Genomic DNA, 20,416 nt, shown 5'->3' with positions numbered 1-20,416 from the left:
AATGACCAGGTCCTACATTATTTATTTAATTTATACTTGTTATTGATCCCTAGTGGGGAAATTACAATTTATTATTTATTTATTATTATTATCTAGTCTTAAAATCATGTAATTTAGAAATGCCCCCAATACCTTAAAACTAGTTTTAATACAGGGTGCACATTCCTATATAATTCACTTTAAATGATGTGTTTACTTGGTGACAGTACACAATGCACAGAGAAATGGTGGTGGTGCAGGGTGTCAACCCGCCATGGCTCATGTTTTCTCCAGGGTCCCCGAGTAGCTGCCTGGAGCTTCTATGGCCCCTGGAGATCTGGGATCCCAGGACAGTACAGCACTGTGGAGTCTGGTAATGCGAGACCACAGGACAGTTGCCACTTTGCCCGGTTGTTGATTACCTGTGCTTGGGAACCAGTACACTAGAGGCGCTATACTCCCAACAAATTCGTGATTCTCAACTCCTCCTCCTCCTTCGTGTTCTTGACACAGTCCAACATGGCTGCGTCCATGGCGAGGACCTGCCGTTATTTATCGCGGCATGTATCCTGTATTCTGCCTAGGCGAACAAACGTGTGTTTCACACTCAGGTCGGAATTCCACTGTTCTTCACCTGCACATAACGGGCTTCTGTTTTCTCTAAATAAACGCGGTATTCTGAAGGACTCTTTCCCAGAAGACGCAGCGCAGGACCAGCTCCCTCGGTTGCTCAAGTCCGGCGCTCAGACTGTATACTGCGGCTTTGACCCTACGGCCGACAGCCTCCACGTGGGCAACTTGCTCGCTATCATCGGTCTGCTGCACTTCCGAAGCGCAGGGCACCATGTCCTCGCTGTGCTCGGAGGGGCCACGGCACAAATCGGAGACCCGAGCGGGAAAACAAGCGAGAGGGAGCGGTTGTCCGTGGACGCTGTCGAGGCGAACACACGCAGCATCCGGGAGAGCATTCACAGGATTTTCACCAACCACGAACTGCAATTTCAGGACAGTTCTAGAAAGATGGGCACCGTGACTGTACTGAACAACCTGAGCTGGTACAAGGACTGGGGTGTGGTCGGGTTTCTGTCGGAGGCGGGAAGGCACTTCAGGATGGGCACCATGCTCAGCCGCCACAGCGTGCAGTCCAGGCTGAAGGGCGCAGACGGAATGAGCCTGACAGAGTTCACCTACCAGGTGTTCCAAGCTTACGACTTCCACCACCTGAACCAAATATACGGCTGCAAGATTCAGCTCGGGGGCACCGACCAGCTGGGAAATGTGATGTCTGGCCATGAGTACATTCACAAGTAAATGTCCATCCTACTTAAAAAGAGTTAAAAACAGGTTATTGCAGCGGCATTATCTCGGTTTGTTCCAAACCTCGTTGAAAATGCTGTATATTTGGTATCATTGATCCTTGGTAATTGTATACACATCAACAAATGTGACTGGTCTTGTGTAAATTGTTAGGAGTGACGCTTAAATTCTGCATACTTACCAAGCTACCAAGCAGTTATTATTCTCAGTAAAACACATTTCAACAATTTCAACGTTTAGATTGATTCCTGCTTTGTGGACACCTGCCAAATTCATCATAGCGACCAATGTGACACTGTCTTAGTGACTAACACAATTAATGAAATGTTTCAGAAAATCTCTTGTGTAGTGTAGTTATCGAACTGGAGGTGATCTTCTGTTAATCAGCAAAAGCGTACATGATTTATTTTCTACCACCTGAACCAAATGTAAAGCTGCAAGATTCAGCTTGGAGGCACCGACCAGCTGGGTGATTTGTAGAGGTGTTGAAATTAATCAAATAATCGATGCATCGAATCGTGGACGATGCTGCATGGATAATCGCCGGGCCATAATCAATTATTTCTGTTTACAATTTAATGTATGCCTAACAACCTTTCTGTTTACATATTCTGTTGTTGAGCACATTCAAGAAGTGCCATGTGCTCAGTGCTGTAGTTTTATGTAGCCAATTTATTTACTATTAGAGCACTGCAGAATGTTTTTTTTTTTTCAGCTTGAAAAGCTATGAATTTAATATCCTATATGGCTTTAACTGAAAAATGTATTTGACGCATCTTGAGGCATCGAGATATCGAATCGCTGACATGATAATCGTAATCGAATCGGGAGATCAGTGAAGATTCACACCTCTAGTGATTTGATGTATGACGATGAGTTCAATAACAAAAAAAGAATTGTCCTTCATGACTATTATATCACTATATTAATGACAATGTTTTATATCGATATTACGCAAATGTATCCACAATAAATAATCGTATGAATGTTTAATACAGTGAACCGCGTTCTGCTATTATGCAGATCATCAACACTTTACACATGTCAAACAAAAACCAGGTCCCATGTCCAGTATTTTCAAGTTTTAATAGCTTTAATTAAAATGTGCTTGAAATCATGACTTTGAACAACAAAGTTAAACAAAACTAATTTGATGAAATCATCCCTATTTGATTTCACATTGAATAATTGCCCCGCTGCCTTGTGATTAAGCATGCAAAAAAGGCACTAGCAATTCACCAATGTGGACCATTCCACTGGCACATTTTAAAATACCTACCCCAGACATGCAGCACCTGTGGTTAATGAATCCTGATTCATCTGCAGAGTGAGCGGTGAGGAGGTGTACGGCCTCACCATCCCGTTGGTGACCAGCTCTGTGGGGGACAAGCTGGGGAAGACCGCCGGCAATGCAGTGTGGCTCAACAGAGACAAGACGTCTCCCTTTGAACTCTACCAGTTCTTTCTCAGGCAGCCTGACGCCAGTGTGGAAGGGTAGGTGAAGACGAAGTCCCTTTGATAGGTTTTGTATATAAATGAACAGTGCAAGACCTGAAAGCATCTCATACATGGTTGCTTTTACACCCATCACATAATAACCGAGGGGGGTCACTGGTTCAAGTCCCCATATGGACCAAAGAACAGTGGTCGACTGGTAGCTGGAGAGGTCCCAGTTCACCACCTGGGCACTGCCAAGGTGCTCTTGAGCAAGGCATCTAACCCCCAACTGCTCAGGGCGCCTATCCATCTGCAGCCCCCTCACTCTGACATCTCTTCATTTGTGCATGTATAGGTACTGAGCATGTGTGTGTATTTCAGGACTGTGTGTAATGTTTGTTCTAACAGAGTGAAAACATTGTAATTTCCCTTGCGGGATTAATAAAGTATAAATTATTATTATAATCTGATTGGTTGAAGTAGAATCTAACATACAGTAAATGTTGTTATTCTGTGCATTGGAACAGGAGGCTGATGCATATTGTGTGGTCTTTTCCCAGGTACCTGAAGCTGTTCACCTTCCTGCCTCTGGCGGAGGTGGAGAGGCTGATGGAGCAGCAGAGAGAGGATCCAGGGAAACGCCTCGCACATAAACGGCTGGCCGCAGAGGTGACAAAGCTGGTGCATGGAAAGGAGGGCCTCGAGAGTGCTAAAAGGTCAGAACATGCATGTGTTTGTGATACATGTGATATTTAATGCTCTTTTATTCAATATAATTAACGTTTTCTACATGTTGGGGGGCGGGGGGTGTCAGTAGTTCATTTTGTTGGAGAATAAATGAGTGTAACTGAGAAAAGAACTCCACTAGGGTCACTGTTCTGTGGCTGCCCGTGACAGCTGCTCTGACCTCCTTGCATAGGGGATAATCTATCTATTCAGACAAGAAAAGTCATAAATATTAATGAATTAAATGTTATTGTTGCAGATGTACCAATGCACTGTATCACAGCAGCGTGCAGGCCTTGGAGGAAATGAGTGACAAGGAGCTTCAGGAGCTCTTCAGGGAGGCTCCCTTCCATGAGCTGCTGTTGGAGCCGGGTACCACTGTGATAGACGCCTGTCGCAGGGTCAGCGCCATCCCAGAGGGACCCAGAGGGTAGGTACTCTCTGTGGAATCCTCAGTCCAAAGGTTTAACATCTGCGTTAGAAAATGAACTGCGAACGTTTTGCTGGAAGCTAAAGAATATGCTGCTGAAAAATCTTATTTTATTGAAAAATCTGCAGCTGTTAACAAAATCCTATAGTTTGTGAATTCAACCAAAGCGTTTTGGATTCGCTACCGCTCTGATTTGTGGCTCCTGACTGGATTCTCCTTCCAGGGTAGACGTTACCAATAGAAATTAAACTACATCCCCCCCAAATTACAAAAACGTTTTATCTCCCTAACTGTTAGTCACTGTGTCAGGAAACAAATGTTGCGGTTGAAATACCTTTCAATTGCATGGTATCCGAGCAGCAGCACAAATATAAACACCTGGGTGCAAAAAACTAAAACATGATGTAAGTGGGATGAACAGACTTGTGAACATATCCAAGTTCTGTCTCATGTTCTGTTTAATGTAGTCTCGCATTGCCGGACCTATCTCCACAGCGCTGTGGAGGAGGGTCCGGCTAGTTCACGCAACATTCCTGGATGGGAGAAAAACGTGCTCTGGTTTATTGGCATTTCTTTGAACCAATCACAATCGACTTGGGCGGCGCTAAGCACCGGACAGAGCAACGGTGCCTCTGCAAAAATAACCTTGGGAATGGGAAGGAACTTGTTTTGGTGGAACGTGTACGTTCAAAAGTTGTTTTAGTCGTGCAACAGAAAACTCAGATTGGACAGATAGTCTAGCTAGCTGTCTGGATTTACCCTGCAGAGATCTGAGGAGCAGTTAACCATAGTCCTCAGAAATCGACCAGAGTTTAAAATGACAACGCAAAGAAAGCAGAAGGTGAGGGACAGCCGGCCGAAAATGAGGGACATTCGGCGGAACTTCGGACGGCACCGGAATTAACCACTAAATGAAACGTCTTTGATATAGACTATGTTTCATGTAGTGCATATTTATGTGCATATTTATGTAGAGCTGGGTCTGATTATTTTCATTATTTATTAGTTTGTCGCTTTAGATAAACCGTTTCCTTCACAAAGTTCCAAGAGCAAATTGCTTGTTTTGACCAACCAACAGTATTTAATGTCCAGTGAGATAAAATGAGCCGCACATCCTTACATAAGAAGCTGGAATCACTGAATATTTGGCATTTGACAAAATTATTAATCTAATGACTTGTCATTCATTAACGCTAGAGTGCGGCACTTTTACATATAAATTAAGCCTATCATTGCCAGGGAAAGCTCTCAGCATTTCTCAGCATACCGGAGTTGTGGTGTCTGTTTTGGGGGCCAACATTCTCGCGCTGGCAAATCGGAAGGATGCCGATACAACCTATTTGTACTCAGGAGTAGCAGTTTATTAACTCCACAACAATGTCGTTACATGAGCAGTACACTAAGTGCCGTCAACCAACCTTGTCCACTCACTTACAGTTCTACACAGCGTAGCAGCTTATTCTGGCTTTCTGATTGGTTACACTGTATGTCAGTCCACCTGTATCACCCAATACCCTGAGAGGCAGGAAAGGGGAAGAGACCCCAGCGATGCAGCGTCATTGTGAATCCCACTGCTTTTCTTAAGCATGTTGACAGTGTTTGTGTAATTACTCTCGCTGCCAGAGCGGGGAGACAAAAGTTCCGCACTCTCGCTTTAATGTTTATGTATTAAAGTGCTCATATTATGCTTTTTGGTTGTTTCCCTTTCCTTTATTGTGTTATATCTTTTTTTGTGCATGTTATAAGTAGGGTTGGGTACCATTTGAATTTTTACGATTCCGATGCTGAACCGGTACTTTTTAAAACGATTCCGATTCCTAAACCGATTCTTGAAAAACATGACATCAAAGGAAGGCTTTTTTTTTTTTTGATGGCGTTTTTATTTTAGTTTTTTTATTGAAAATTATTTAAATGTAACAATATATTAATGTTTTAAAGTACTTAAATATATAATAAGTAAACCTAAGTCACCTAACGCATAACTACAATAATTTAACAAATAATAGTTACACTATTAACAAGTAACAACAAAATAAATGTTGAGTTGGTATGCCAACCAGCTTCAAACTTTAGCAGTTCTTTTGCAGAAACATGACCATATTTGCCTTCTGTGGCAAGATAAGACACCTCTCCTAACTTGGCATGTCCTGCACAGGAGAAAACTCTTTTTGTACACGCTCTGAAACGGACGTAAAAATATCACACTCTCTCTGTAGTCTACTGTTAGCTAGCTATCATAAATGTAGGCTACTTTTAAAATGCCATATTTTCCCTCTGGGCTCACCAAAACGGACGTAAAGGCATATTAACCATTCACTGCACGTGATCGCTAGTAAACATATTACACTTGTTCTGCTAGTCACAGTCAAAAGTAGCCTACATTTATGATAGCTAGCTAACGGTAGACTACAGAGAGAGTGTGATATTTTTACGTCCGTTTCAGAGCGTGTACAAAAAGCCCTGTTGTAGAGTGCATGTCTGAGAATAGCGCGGACATGCGCTTCACACTGCGAGCGGGCATGTGCGCCACTCGGCAGAAAAGGGAGAAAGAAAAGAGTGCCGCTGTCCGGAGCAACAGAGGGAAAATATTTCAGTCGGAAGCGAAATGAGGAACCGGAATTTGCGTTCTAATCCGGTCCGAATACTACCGTTTGCGTAAGAACCGGATCCATAGTGGAACCGGGTTTCGGTACCCAACCCTAGTTATAGGTTTACAAAGTGAAAAAGCCCAAAGTCCACCCCAAAGGGACTTACCATCTCCAACAGAAAACACTGTTCACAAACTGCTCCAAACAGCTCTATTGTAGTCCAGCCTTTACTTCCGTGACAAACGTGCGTCACTTTGTAACATGCTATAATGCTCGCCTAGCTGCTAGCGTGGCACGCCCTCATACTCTGCTTCTGACTGGCTAGTAGTCCTTACTTAGCTGCTGCGCATGTGCGACTCCCAACAAAGATGGAACAGAAGTGAGATGCCTCACTCGGTAGCTAAAATGGAGAGCTCAACACACAGGGTGAAAAGAGGAGCTGCAGCAATGTGAAAAACAGTGTTTTTTTGAAAATTAAACCATGTAAACCTATTCTGGTACAACCTCTAAATACAATTATGAACCTGGAAATTAGCATAATATGAGCACTTTAAGTAGGGCTGAGCAATATATCAATATTATATCTATCACGATATGAGACTAGATATTGTCTTAGATTTTGGATATCGTCATATCGTGATATGACATAAGTGGTGTCTTTTACTGGTTTTAAAGGCTGCATTACAGTAAAGTGATGTACTTCTCTGAACTTACCAGACTGTTCTAGCTGTTCTATTATTTGCCTTTTCCCCACTTAGACATTATGTCCACATTACTGATGATTATTTATCTAAAATCTAAGTGTGAAGATATTTTTGTTAGAGCACCAATTGTCAACCCTAGAATATCGCCGCAATATCAATATCGAGGTATTTGGTCAAGAATATCGTGATATTTGATTTTCTCCATATCGCCCAGCCCTAACTTTAAGTGACAGTTTTAGCAGTCAGCAGACTAGTTACTTAAGCCATGTATTGTCTTGTGTGAGCACAGTGCACTTTATAATCTGTCAGTTGTGTGATATGCTGCAGTTTTGATAGTGGTTGGAATTGTCATCATTTACATCCATGCTTTTGTTAGATTGTAGGCTTTAGAATACAAAATGTGTAAAGATTGGTGACAATTAGCTGTAATTTAGCTGGGGAATTTTGGAAACATTCCAATTTCGATTGACTATGGTTATATGCGTGCTAAGCTAACCATCAGCGCTGTCTATTGTTTCCAGCCTATCAAGAACAAGTGGGCTATACAATTAACACACATAGGTTAATAGCAATGGGTTATGTATTAACCAAAAAGCCAGTATGTAGTAGCCTATGCTGATTACTGCGTGCGTGCATGTCATTGACAAATATAGGAGGACATTCAACTGAAGTTGCATTAAATCAGGTTGTTTTAACCAAGATTATGCTGCAAGATTTTTCAACTACATTTAAGTTCCCTGTTATAGACTAACAGTATTATAACAAGCAATATTAAAAATATCCAGTTTATTCCCGTTAATTCCCATGGAAAGTTTACCAACTTTGAAAATTCCCGGAATTTTGCAACCCTAGTGACAATTAGGTAACTTTGCATGATCATAATGTGTTCAAAAATTGATGTCCTGACTATTCCAGACAGGTAATGTAGAAGAAACCCAGTACTAACTGACTGTAAAAACGTTTGTGTGCAGGTATCGAATGGTTTTGGAGGGAGCCGTGTGGGTCAACCACAGGCGGACTGACAATCCAGAGCAGGTACTGATCCCCAAACTCCATATCCTATCGAATGGACTTACCTTGTTCAGAGTGGGCAAAAGGAACTTTTACATCATCAAGTGGCTCAGTCTCTGAGGCTGTCTGCTCTCGCAAGGGACCAGTCTGACCAATGATCTATGATGGACTGACTGGGAAGGTAGGCGACTACACCTCTGCAGGATCAGTGAGATGTGGATGGACTGATATTTTGGAACGTACTGGATTTTTGGCGTAGCCTTAAATCGCCTGTGGTTGTCATATAAATATGTATATGTACAGATGTGAAGTTTATCTAAAGTTATGTAAGTTATGGTATTAAAAGGTCTTTGATATAAAGATTGTAGCCTGCTGACTTTGTACTGCTGCAGAGATCTTGGAAAGTGAACACTAGGGGGCAGCACTGTCCCAGTCATAATGGTGATGCTGCAGGCACCCACAGCTGCACCACGTACCCTGCTGTGACCCCGTAGGTAAATACTTGCCCACAGTAAAATAAATTGCATCATTTCTCACAAACAGGTAATAGTTCTTTTTTTTTTTTAAGCAAATCATGTTGGTTTTTTTTTCTTTCAATTTTATGTGAACATAAGGTCAACATCTGTCCTATGGTGGCTGTTTTTTCGGTCTTAGTGATGAAAGGTGTAAACTGTAACAGAAAAGAATGAGGTTTTGGATAAATTCGAAAATAAAGTAATCTTGCTTTGTAGATTTTTATATTTTTTTTTTTATAATTTAGATATTTTCATTAATAGAAAAGTTTTTAGTTTTATTTATAGTTAGTTTATTAAGATTGGCATTAGATGTTTCCCTACAGTACAAAGTTTTCACCGTGGTGTAAAAACTCGTAATACCTTTCAGCATGCAAGGGCCTTTGCCGGTCATTGTTTCTTTTTGTATATTTTCGTATTTGCAGACTTCTTTATGTGGAGATGTGCATGGCTCTTTTTTTTTTCTCCTGGGGGCCGGTGGATATGAGGAAAGGGTCTGGTGTGTTCTGACCTCGACTCACCCCTCTCAGCTTCAGAGGTGGAAAAAACATGTCATTAGGATACACATTTACTTTAATTTTTTGGCCATCGTTGGATAGATTTGACATCGAGGGGGTATACCTACTTCAACAGAGGGCCCACACCTTAAAGCTTTAGTCTGTCTTTCCAGAACTGTAATTTATTTTAAGGTGGAAGGTTTAGAAGCAATTCAATTTGTAAAAGACTGTTGTTGTAAACTGCCTGTACAACTTTATATATATATTTTTTTAAATCTTACTAGGTATTGTTTTGGCAGCCATTTAATTTTTATGCGTCCACCGACGACCGCCGTGGTCGGAGGAGTTATGTTTTCAGGTTGTCCATCTATACAATTCTCATGAACACAAGATCTCAGGAACATTTGGCACAAATGTCCACTTGGACTTGAAGAGGAACTGATTAGATTTGTGGGGGTCAAAGGTCAATGTCACTGTGACCTTACAAACACGTTTTTTTGCCATAACTCAAGAATTCAAAGGCTAATTATGACATTTCACACAAATGTCTAATAGGATCAAATGTTGAAGTGATGACATTTTATATGCCAAAGGTCAACTTCATGGTGACATCATAATGTTCTGCAAAAACACTTTTCTGGCCGTTATTCAACACCATAACTCAGGAACAGAAGGGGAGACATTTGGTCGGATACTGAATTGGTGACTCTAATCTTGGGTGCCCACCTTGAAACTGGTGATTGTATAGATCTTCTGTGCTGTCGGGTCTAAGATGTTTGTGAAGCATCCACATTTTAGAATCTGTAGTTTCTTTGCAGCAGCATCCATATTTGAAGCATGGTCTACTGTCATGGCTACAACTTTGTGTTCTATCCCGTTCCTCTGGTAGTCCACCACAGGCTCATTGGTTTTACTGATATTGGGCCTCGGGTCGGTGCACTATGTGCATTTCTTCAAAATCTTCACTACTTATATTAAATGAGTCCCAACAGACATGGATACATGTAAACTGCAATTTGACTGGTTGGTGGGGATTTAAAAAGAAGATGCATGAAATGTAGTTAGGTCAATTTAAAACAAAGAATTGTAATGTGTCAAACTACCCTGAAGTTTACTTTGCTATTTGGATGTAGTTTTTAAAATTGCATTATTCATGCCTACCAGTTAATATTAAAATTGTAGCCGTAATCCTTTTTTCTAATTTCATAGCTGAATTAATAAAAACAAAAAACTAATGAGCACATCTTTTCTTGTTAGACTAAAATTAAAATGTTAATTTCTAATAGGAATTTGTCACACAATATTCAAAGAAGTGTTGTGTTAAAACAGTTTTGAGTACATGCCAACAGTTGCTATTTTAATTTCAATGTTTTTGTTGCCAAAGCAGTTATACATTTGAAGAAAAACTTGGATTTGATGTTGTCTACATACTGGATGTTGCAAGCCTGCTGCAACTAGCTGGTCCACCTTAAGAAAAGTGGGCGGGTTTAAGCTCTTTGACCAATGAGCGGCCTTCTTCGCATTTAAATAGCTCTGTGTGTCAATCGCCCTCCCCCCACCCCCCCCCCCCTCCCCCACCCCCCTCCTCCGAGTCAAACTCCACTCTCAATCCCAAGTACATCTCTAAATCGCCATATTGGGTACTGAGAAGGTTTGTCCGCAGTTCCTCTCACTACGGGACGAATTTGACAGAGCGGCTTCAGTTCCTGGGCACTTTGTTTTGATGATCCGCGGAGACTACTTTCGGCGTCAAAACACCGCGGCCGTTACAGTTTCCAGCCCAACGTATGCATGGCATAAGTCGTTTTACGCTTGTTTTGGATCTTTCTCAGCGACGAGGAGATACCCGTTGTTTTTGAGCGGTGTGTTTTTCTTTTGAAAACTGGACGCTGCCGGCTGTTTGAAAAATTTTGTCTTAATTTAGTGGGAAATGTCAGATGTTCGACTATCAAACGGGAGCCCGACTTTGGAGCGGACGGACTCCCGGGTGTCGGATCACCCGAAACCGTCAGCTTGCAGAAGCCTCTTCGGCTCGGTGGATCACGAAGAGTTAAAGAGGGATTTAAAGGGACATTTGCGAGAGATGGAGGAGGCTGCCTCCGCCAAGTGGGGCTTCGACTTCGCCAATCACACGCCGCTGGCCAACGGCAGGCTCAAGTGGGAATTAGTGGATTGCAGAGACGTCCCGAATTTCTACAACAAGCAACCGCGGAGGGAGAAGAGCGTCTGCTCTGCTGGGAATAACAATGTGGATCTAAATGGGAATCATAATTGTGTTGTGGTGGCTCCGAGCGAAGACACCGACAGGTCTGACGCGCAGATGGAGTGCACGGAACAGTTCACCGGGCTGAGGAAAAGACCTGCATGTCACGGTAACGTTAATAGATTTGCAACAAAATGCCCACTATTTTCACCCGACTGTATTTCTGTGTAACTTTATCACGTAACCAGGCTGGTTCTTATTGCAACATATCTATCACAGTGATGCTATGTCGCTCAAAATTTATTATCTCGAAAATTGGGGCCTGATTAAATCTATTTCTTTTCAGTAGTAGTCAGTTTTACTGACTTTTCACTTTGCTTTTGCAGACCCCTCGGCTCAAAATAAGAGGTCACACACCAGCTCAGATGAGGTTACTTGTCCAAGCCTGGGCCACTCTACAGAACACACACCCAGAAAGACCAGTCCCAAGAGGCAAACGTGAGGGCCAGGAACGGTAAGGAACTATTTTGGCTTTGAAGCAACTTTTTAAAACCTATTTCTTTATGGACTTCGCCATGGTGTAACTACAGTTGGTTGTTTATCAGCGTCAATGTGGAAAATGCAGACTACGTCCCCCTCTTCCAGTTGCCGTTTGCCTCGAAAGACAGATGTAAATTAGGCAATGCTAATAAATAATAGTTAGCCTACAACAGTAGTGTGAGTAAAAGTGGTTGCCGCAGCTGGTAGACTTCACCACCAAAGCTTTCAGTCGTGTTTTTGCCCTCAAACCTGTTTCGATTCATGATCGATGCAAGAAGAGTTATGAATAAAACCAGGAAAAACGTGGCTACATATTTACACTTTTACTACAACCGCTGCCTGCCATGGCGAGCCTGAGTTTCTGACTAAACTGTAAACAAGTGTACTGAACAACAGTGTAGTAGTAACACGTCAGCAGCCACTGCCCTCGGCGCAGGGACGGGAAGGGGTGTGTGTGTGTGTGTGTGTGTGTGTGTGTGTGTGTGTGTGTGTGTGCGTGCGCGCGCGCTGTGTGTGTGCGCGTGTGTATCTGTCTCTGCCGGCGGAGAGTGTGCAGAAGAGCCGTGCAGCACTGAAATCAAGTGCGCTTGTTGGCCACGGCGGAGGGAGAATAGGCATGAAATTCGCATTGTCGTGGCAGGATGTGAACTGTCAAGGCTGCAGTGGAGGATACACACCTAAACTTGCAGTTTTAGTTTATATTTTAATTTGTGGAAACGGGTGAAGTATTTTTAGGGATGGCTAAGATTATAGTTCTCTGAAAAATATCCGTATTTTTTTTGTTTACATGCGTGCTAGTTGTTGTTTTTGCCTAATGGTAGACACCCTCTAAAAAGTGTCAAATTTACAACAGTGCAAGTGCTCATGTATGATCACAGCTGCTATTTTTACACCTATTATTTTTTACACATAGTGATATGACCGAGCTAACAAACAATTCTTGCATCAGTCCAACTGTCAGTGGAAATTGCAGTGCATTTGTGTTTTTCACACTATTTTTGGATACTGTCTTTTTGCTTTCCAATAAATCGTCCTCTTTGTCAAAGTGCAAGACAACATTCTGTCCATTCTCACTCATTTGCAAAAGTTTTCTGCAAGTGATGCATAAAGCTGTATCATAAGTTAGTATCAACCATCAGCCTCTTACTTTGTTTTTTTTCTTTTTCTTTCATCTAATTTTCCCCACAGAGCCGAAGATGTATTTCCCCTGTTACGTGGGAAACCTCAGTGTTGGCCGATTTTGGAAGAGGAACTACACAGCATCAGAAACATATCAACTCTCCTGAAGATGGGGGAGGACGCTGTTGAAGCACTGAATAGAAACACTAAAGTTGTGGCACTCAATTAAAAAGTTACTGCCTCTAAAAGCAGTCAATGTAGCAGTATGCAATTAGGTTTGATTTCCTTTTTTGCTCCTTTTTTTTACTACCTGTGTGTAAATAAATATACATATTATATTATATTTCTCTCCATATGTAGCACATAAGAAAATATTATGATTTGAACACAAATCCTTTATGTAAAAAGGTGTGAATTTTTGATTTGACTTGAAGAATTGCAGTGTAGTTTGATACATGTTTCCAAAATGCTGTTCTGTTTTTTGTCATTTTATTTTCTGAAAAGCAGTGTGACTTTGGCACGGTCCCTAATTGCTACATTCAAAACAAAATCATGGCTTCTTACAGTTTCTTAACAGTGTATCTTCACTCCGTCATCTTCCTAACTCAGCAGTGAAGAATGGTACAAATGTAGCTCATCTGTTTTTTTTTTTTGTTTGTTTTTTTTTCTTCCTTTGGTCACATCATGTCACCAAGTGCAGGTTCTCCTATTAGATCTATTTCCCCAGGAAATCAACACAGACAAAAAATAATTATTTCTGTTAGGACTTCCTTTACATTGCCTGATATTTATTTTTTGAAAGGTGCTTTTAGCATCAGTTGAATCCTGGAATATGATTTTTTTTTTTTTTTTTTTTCCAAGTTCTCCTGCACACCTCAGCCACATGTAATGGTGTGTTTGATTTGGAGTTGTGAGGTACTGTGATATTGAAGGACAAAGACCATACAAACTGCACAGCTTGTGTTGTAAAGTCATCCTCTCCTTGACTTGATTCCTTTTGTTTCGTCAGCCTTAATGCTCTTCACAGAGGAGGTATTCTGAAAAGGGTTGAATGTCCTACAATACCAAAAACATGGTTGCTTCAGTATGGTTGCCAGCAATGCCTGTGCGCCTTAATTGACTTCACATTTTTTTTGTGATAACCTGGATATACATTGCCGTTTGTTTGTACTTGTTTCACCAATGTTGTTGGCCTGCTGAGGATGCAAATGTACACATCACAAGCATCTAAAAGCTTCCCTTTATTTGCCTAAAGTGTAGGATATTTTCAAAGAGACCAGTGTACATCTGGATGGAGAGAGAACAGAATTGCAGTCACCATGCCTGTGTATTTGTGTAAATCTTTGCAATGTACCAATGTACATAATTTTGTAAAAACACTGAGAAATTATACTAACTTATTTATGTCAAGCTTTTTTTTATGTAGAATAAAAAATGGGGTTTTGATTACGGTTATCCAAAGTGGCATTTACTTTATTATAATTGTCTTATTTTGTTAAAGCATATTTTTGGTAGTTTTTTTTTTTTTTTTTTTCTTATCAATAAGGTTGCAAACTGAGCCTGATAAAATATTTGATGTGCATTTTGTAATGTGTGGTTATAAAATGTGTTGAAATCAATTAAAAGAGAAAATTATATCTATCTGACCTGTGGTTGTTTTTTTACACTTGGTGTAAATTCACCATAACATGCACACACGTTGGTTTTATCTATTAAACCTTCGGCAAGCTAACCCGAAGAACAAAAACTGCAGAAAAAATATCACTGTTAAAGTCCAAAACGTGTTTGGAAGTGCAGCGTGTTTTGCAGCAGCTGTGTGAGTGCATTTCTGTGCATGAAGGCATCCTTTGTTTTCAAACGTTATTTAGAACAATTCAGTACATTACAACTTGTCTGGTGCAATGTAGTGACACTCCCAATATGAATCCGCCAGCATTTTGAGCGGGCTGATGATTGACATTTTGGTCATTCAATGAAAAGGAGATTAGGGAAAGCAGACCACTTGTTGCAGCCAGTAACATTCAGTAACTTATCATGGGAATGGCTTTCATAGGAAAAAAGTGTAATTGCTTGGAGCTCAGAATACGATCCTCAACAGTAAAGTAAATACTGCAACATGAATTATTTTTTTACTATTTTACTAGCCTCAGTTGTGTGTGTGTGTGTGTGTGTGTGTGTGTGTGTGTGTGTGTGAAAAGAGCAAGAGAGGCTGTGTTTTCACTTATGAGCCTTGTGTAGTGTGTTTTAAATTATATTTTCATTGTTCCTGCCAATAAGTCTTCACATTATTTTAAATTATTTAAGACAAATACATTTTTTGTAAAATATTCTATGCTTACTGGTGAAATTGCATTTAAGTTAGGAAGTGTAATTTAATACCGCTTGTCTAAATCTAAAATTGGGAATTCATGATCTTAGATTTAAATATGTTATATATAATTATTGATTTTGTTCAAATATTTAGTGATGGGATCCTGATATAGATATTATAAAACTGAAAAAATGTAATAGAAACATAGTAGTCACTGAACTGCTTCAAAACAAATCCATGTTTGTTCTAATGGAACTTGTAATAATTACATTTTTATTTTATTTTGCATAAACATTGTCATTGTGAGTGATGTATGCCAACAGCAGAGCCCTAATCCATGGCTAGACACTCTTTGAACTGAATTAACTTTACTATGTATCTCGGTTTCTGTCATGGTACATCTTCTGCTGTAAAACCCAAATTAATCCTTTTACTGCACGTCATCTCCCTGCTTCCTCCTCATGCCACCGACACAGGAAGACACCTGCTGCACTTTAAAGCTGGATGGGTGGGGCTTCTGTCTGTCTGTGTGTGTGTGTGTGTGTGTGTGTGTGTGTGTGTGTGTGTGTGTGTGCGTGTGCGCACGCGTGCACACGCGTGCACACGCGTGCAAGCGCGTGGTGTGGGTCCGGTCCTGAAGTGTGCAGGTGGGTGACCTCAGCTCAGCCATCCACCCCCACTCCGAGCCTGGCCCATTGTCCCAGTGTGGGCTTTTGTGTGGAGGGCCATTGTGAGGGCCAGGACCGGCCACTGTTGTGTCTGGGGCTTCTCTGTTCAGACAAAGAGCCCGTCTAGGAGCCTCCACCCTTCCCAAACAGAAGACTGACCGACTGATTGACTGACTGACTGACTGACTGGGTGTCTGTCTGACTGCTTGACTAGGTGGCTCACTGCTGGCTGGCTAACTAACTGGCTGACTGGGTGTCTGTTTGGTTGACTGATTGATTTGATGGAGGCAGAAAAGGAGAAAGTGTGTGTTTCAGCCAATCTGCAATATTCAACAGTGTTAACTATTTTGAATAATGCATTTAGTACTCTATGCAAATCATTTTTTGTAATTTTAAAACGTACTTGCAAATTTGCATTAAATGTAGTATTTTTTTATGTAATTATAACAATTACTGTGATTTTTTTAAGGACTAAAGGATTTTGGGGAAAATAAAAACTCAATTGAGCCATGTTGCATTTGTGGGTTGCACAAAGGATTGCCAGGGAATTATTCATAATGTATATATTAAATATACGACAATAAAGCAAAGACATTTGTAAGTATAATAATTCCAGCCATACATGTAAATGAGTAAGAGCTTTGCATGGGCAATCCCATGCATGCTATACAGCATTTTAACAAAGCATTATTTTGTATCTATACAGTGAGCACATGTACAGCAATGAGTGGTGTTATTATTACTCAAGTGCAACATGGGCATTTTCTTATTTCTTCAGGCAGTAGAAGGTATAATCTTACACTGATGTACTAAGTACACACAGTGACTGAAAAATATTATGTTTATGTTTGTAAATGTCTGACAAATTTCTTCATGAATTACAGATATTTGTTTTTGGCTGAATGCTAGAAATGGAAGGTTTGTGCAGGCCTGTAATAGCACAATTGTATCATGTCCTTCTGTCCTGCATGTGACTTGCATATAACCCCTTGACAGATAATGCCCTATCATTCCACGCTATTTCTCTGTAAATGGCTCATCAGCACTGAGTCAGAGCAACTCCTTGTAGAGTATGCCTGCTTAAACTAAACTGTTTATATGTAAACATCACAAAAATGACCACAGATAACAAGGTCATTCAAGAGGGGCATTGATAAGACTGGCCACTATGACGCAACAGTATCCCTCATTGCATAAGAAACACCTTTTCGTTTACAGCAGGAATGTCCCTGAAAGCATTCCTGTAACACTCCAACACTATGCCACAGCCACCCAAATAAAACCACAGTGAACTCGAGGAAATTCCAGTGAGCCAGTCAATCAGAGATGTGGCAGGCATCGTCGGCCTGTTCTTCTCTGCAACCTCTCACATGTGCCAAGAATTCACACTTCCTTGCTATATCAACAGAAACAGGTTATCTTTTCCTGTTAACCGCCCCGGCACTTAATATAAAGTCACAAGTTCCTCCCCATGTTTCCTGCCCAGGCCACAAACCACGTCATCAAGTTATTCCCTTGGCACCTCAGGCTCTGAATGAAGGGAAAGCAAGTGCCCACAAACACCTAACATCACTCTCTCTCTGTCTTTCTCCCTCTGTTTCTTTCTTTCTCCGACTTGCCTCTAACAGGCTGTGAGCACGCCAAATTGCATCCGAATTACTGTATTCTTTTCTGTTTCTCTGAACGTTTGTTTTAGCCTGCCTGGAATGCCCTGAGTGGTTGGGGTTTGAATGTTTTTTTGGACAGCTCAATTGGATTCAGCGAGCGAGAAAAGCTGTATCATTACAGAAAAAACAGTTGCATTGAATAGCAAATCTCTGACGTGCTTTGGTTCCTCAAATGTTGCTGTGTGTGATGTGCGGAGCGTGTGAGAGAGTCTGGGCATGAGTGACAGGCAGGGAGGAGGGGGAGGAGACGTTAGGGAGATGCTGCAGAGCATCGAATGACAGATGTGCAGATGTGCATCTGTGGTGCGTTTTCGCAGGGAAGAAAGGGGGGTTGGGGGTGGTAATGCTCATTAAAGCAGCGCACCTGCAGCCTATCAAAGAGCCTTTATCTTTTATCAAGACAAATCTGCTCAAGCACGCAGCGCGAGACGTGAAAACAAGCAGGCTGTGCTGCACGCTCACTATGACTCATTCTCTCTTTATCTCTCCTGATCAGTGGATGGTACCTGGATTACCCAGTAATCCCGTCAGGAATGCCCAAGGATGCGTTTAGATGCATTTGGCCGAGAAATAGAGGAAGAGCTTCCAGCTGCAACATCTGTGCAGAACAGATAGACAGAAATATTTTTTTCTTTCTTGGCAAGGCACTCTCTTATTGTCAGTCTCACTATGATCCTCTTTCATTAAATGTAATAAATAAATAAATAATCATCTTTAGCCAATAGAAGGGAGCTGCATCTATTAAGCTGTCCCACTATCTGCCCAACTATGCCTGCTCTCTGATCACATCTTGGTTATTGTAATATTAGGTCACAGGATATTTGAATTCTGTACCCCATGTTCAAACAAAATCGGAAAAACTAGTTTCAAATGCAATGTTCCTTATTACAAAAAAAAATTAAATCTCTCTTTCTTTTAAAGATTTTCACAATTTTACACTCAAGCACTTTGAATTGCTTTTCTTAATGTGCAACCACTATTTTGTGTATATAAATTGTGTGTTTGTAGTTGTGGATTTCTGTGTTTTTGTGCATGCTCAATGTTCTCTTGAAAAATGGACTTTGATCTCAATGAGACATATTTAAATAAAGGATTATAATAACACATTTATGTAAAACTATACCTGCAACTGATTATTATTTTATTATGAATTAAGAAGTTGTTGTGTTTCTTTGAAAAATCAATTAAGCACTTAATCTATAACATTTGAATTTTGAAACATCTCATGTTCCCATAACACAAGGTGACATCTTCTAATTGTTTTGTCAACCCAAACTCAAAAATATTAAATGTGAAATGATGTAAAACTGAGAAAAGCTGAAAATCTTTATATTTTGAAACTGGAAATAGCACATTGGAAATTATTTGCATAACACATTTTAATTATTATTACTTTTTGTCAATTAAGTTTTTGTTGACTGACTAAACGATTAATTGACCAATCATTTGAACATTAAAATAAATTATTAAATACATACCCTAACTAATTTGACCTGTTAGTGCCAGGCTCCGACATAAACTCATAGGAACAGTAAGGTTGGAGGAACTCACTTAATTAATCATTTCATTGACAGGGGGGGGGGGTTTGTCTGCGTGTGTGTGTTACTGTAGTGATACATAGCAGTGCTGGAGACAGCCCTTTAGTGAAAGTCAAATTGTGGGTGTGTGACTTTCACACGCACACATATGTCCTCTGTTATATCTCCATATCCTTACATATTAATTTTAACTAATGCATGATCAGATGTAGCCCTTCTTTGAAATCGTTTGTTATTTGTGTGGTATAACTTTATGCATAATGACTGTGTGTAAACTAGCAGAAGAGCTTTTCCACACAAATGATGATGACAGCGCATGGGTGTGTTAGGATGTGATGTTAATTTGACATAAAGCAATATCTTTCCATATAATGCAACTTTTTGTAACATTTGCAGAAGTGTATTTGGCAATAATTCGACCGAGCCGGTCTGCCAATGACAAGGGAACACTGTCGGTTATAATGACACGGAATGGGAAATTATCTTCAGCGTTGCTTTGGATTGGTACCAGAAATGCATCAACTTTCCACTTTTCATAAGCAATAAATTGGTCCACATTTCATATGAATATACTCTGACTTCTCTCTAACTTGCCTTTCTTGTCTTGCTTCTGCTGCCCTCATCAGGAGGCTCGTGGGCCCTCTGCACTGCTGGGTCTTCAGTTCTGGTGTTGAAAAGATTCCTGCCATAAGAATGAGTGAACATGTTCTCCAACACAGGGCTTGATGAGAAAAGCAGACTCTTCACCATATGAAACCTACCTCTTCTTTTGGACAGCCATGGATGTGGTCCATTGGCTCCCCAATATTACATTTTTCACTCTGTTTTAAATTTTCACTCACTGCAGATTATGGTGTTGCTGGTTTGGGGATTTTGAGCTGCCTTGCTGTGCAAATTTAACGAAGAAGAGGCAGGTATTCAATCTAAAGATTGATCTGCTTCTACACACATACGACCTATTACTCTACTTGTTCAGTTAATACAGACTACTGTAAATAACGGAAGAGAGGTTGAGCTGGATTTTGATAGCGGTTGATGGTTGGATAGAAATCTGTGTCTACCGTATCTCCTCATCATCCTTGAAACCTCAGTCTTCATTCACTTCCTGGAATTCGTGTTGTGTGTAATAAGAAGTGTGTAATAGTGAAACCTTATTGCACAGAACTGCA

At 40.7% G+C, this 20,416-nt stretch overlaps 2 protein-coding genes across 2 annotated transcripts; both read left to right on the top strand.

Annotated features, from left to right (window-relative positions):
- Positions 1 to 484: 484 nt before the first annotated feature.
- On the top strand, positions 485 to 8,922 carry yars2 (tyrosyl-tRNA synthetase 2, mitochondrial). Its single transcript, XM_078257434.1, has 5 exons — positions 485 to 1,286; positions 2,623 to 2,790; positions 3,294 to 3,449; positions 3,719 to 3,889; positions 8,153 to 8,922. Exons 1-5 carry the CDS (start codon positions 499 to 501, stop codon positions 8,310 to 8,312), a joined length of 1,443 nt encoding a protein of 480 aa, XP_078113560.1. The 5' UTR covers positions 485 to 498; the 3' UTR covers positions 8,313 to 8,922.
- A 1,858-nt stretch (positions 8,923 to 10,780) lies between these two features.
- On the top strand, positions 10,781 to 14,709 carry cdkn1bb (cyclin dependent kinase inhibitor 1Bb). The gene is made up of 3 exons (XM_078257433.1): positions 10,781 to 11,573; positions 11,791 to 11,918; positions 13,133 to 14,709. The coding sequence occupies exons 1-2, from the start codon at positions 11,132 to 11,134 to the stop codon at positions 11,904 to 11,906; spliced, it is 558 nt and encodes a 185-aa protein (XP_078113559.1). The 5' UTR covers positions 10,781 to 11,131; the 3' UTR covers positions 11,907 to 11,918; positions 13,133 to 14,709.
- Positions 14,710 to 20,416: the final 5,707 nt, after the last annotated feature.

The sequence above is a fragment of the Sander vitreus genome, chromosome 8, assembly GCF_031162955.1.
Source record: "Sander vitreus isolate 19-12246 chromosome 8, sanVit1, whole genome shotgun sequence".
NCBI classification, from domain to species: Eukaryota; Metazoa; Chordata; class Actinopteri; order Perciformes; family Percidae; genus Sander; species Sander vitreus.
This window is presented reverse-complemented; position numbering and strand designations above follow the sequence as displayed.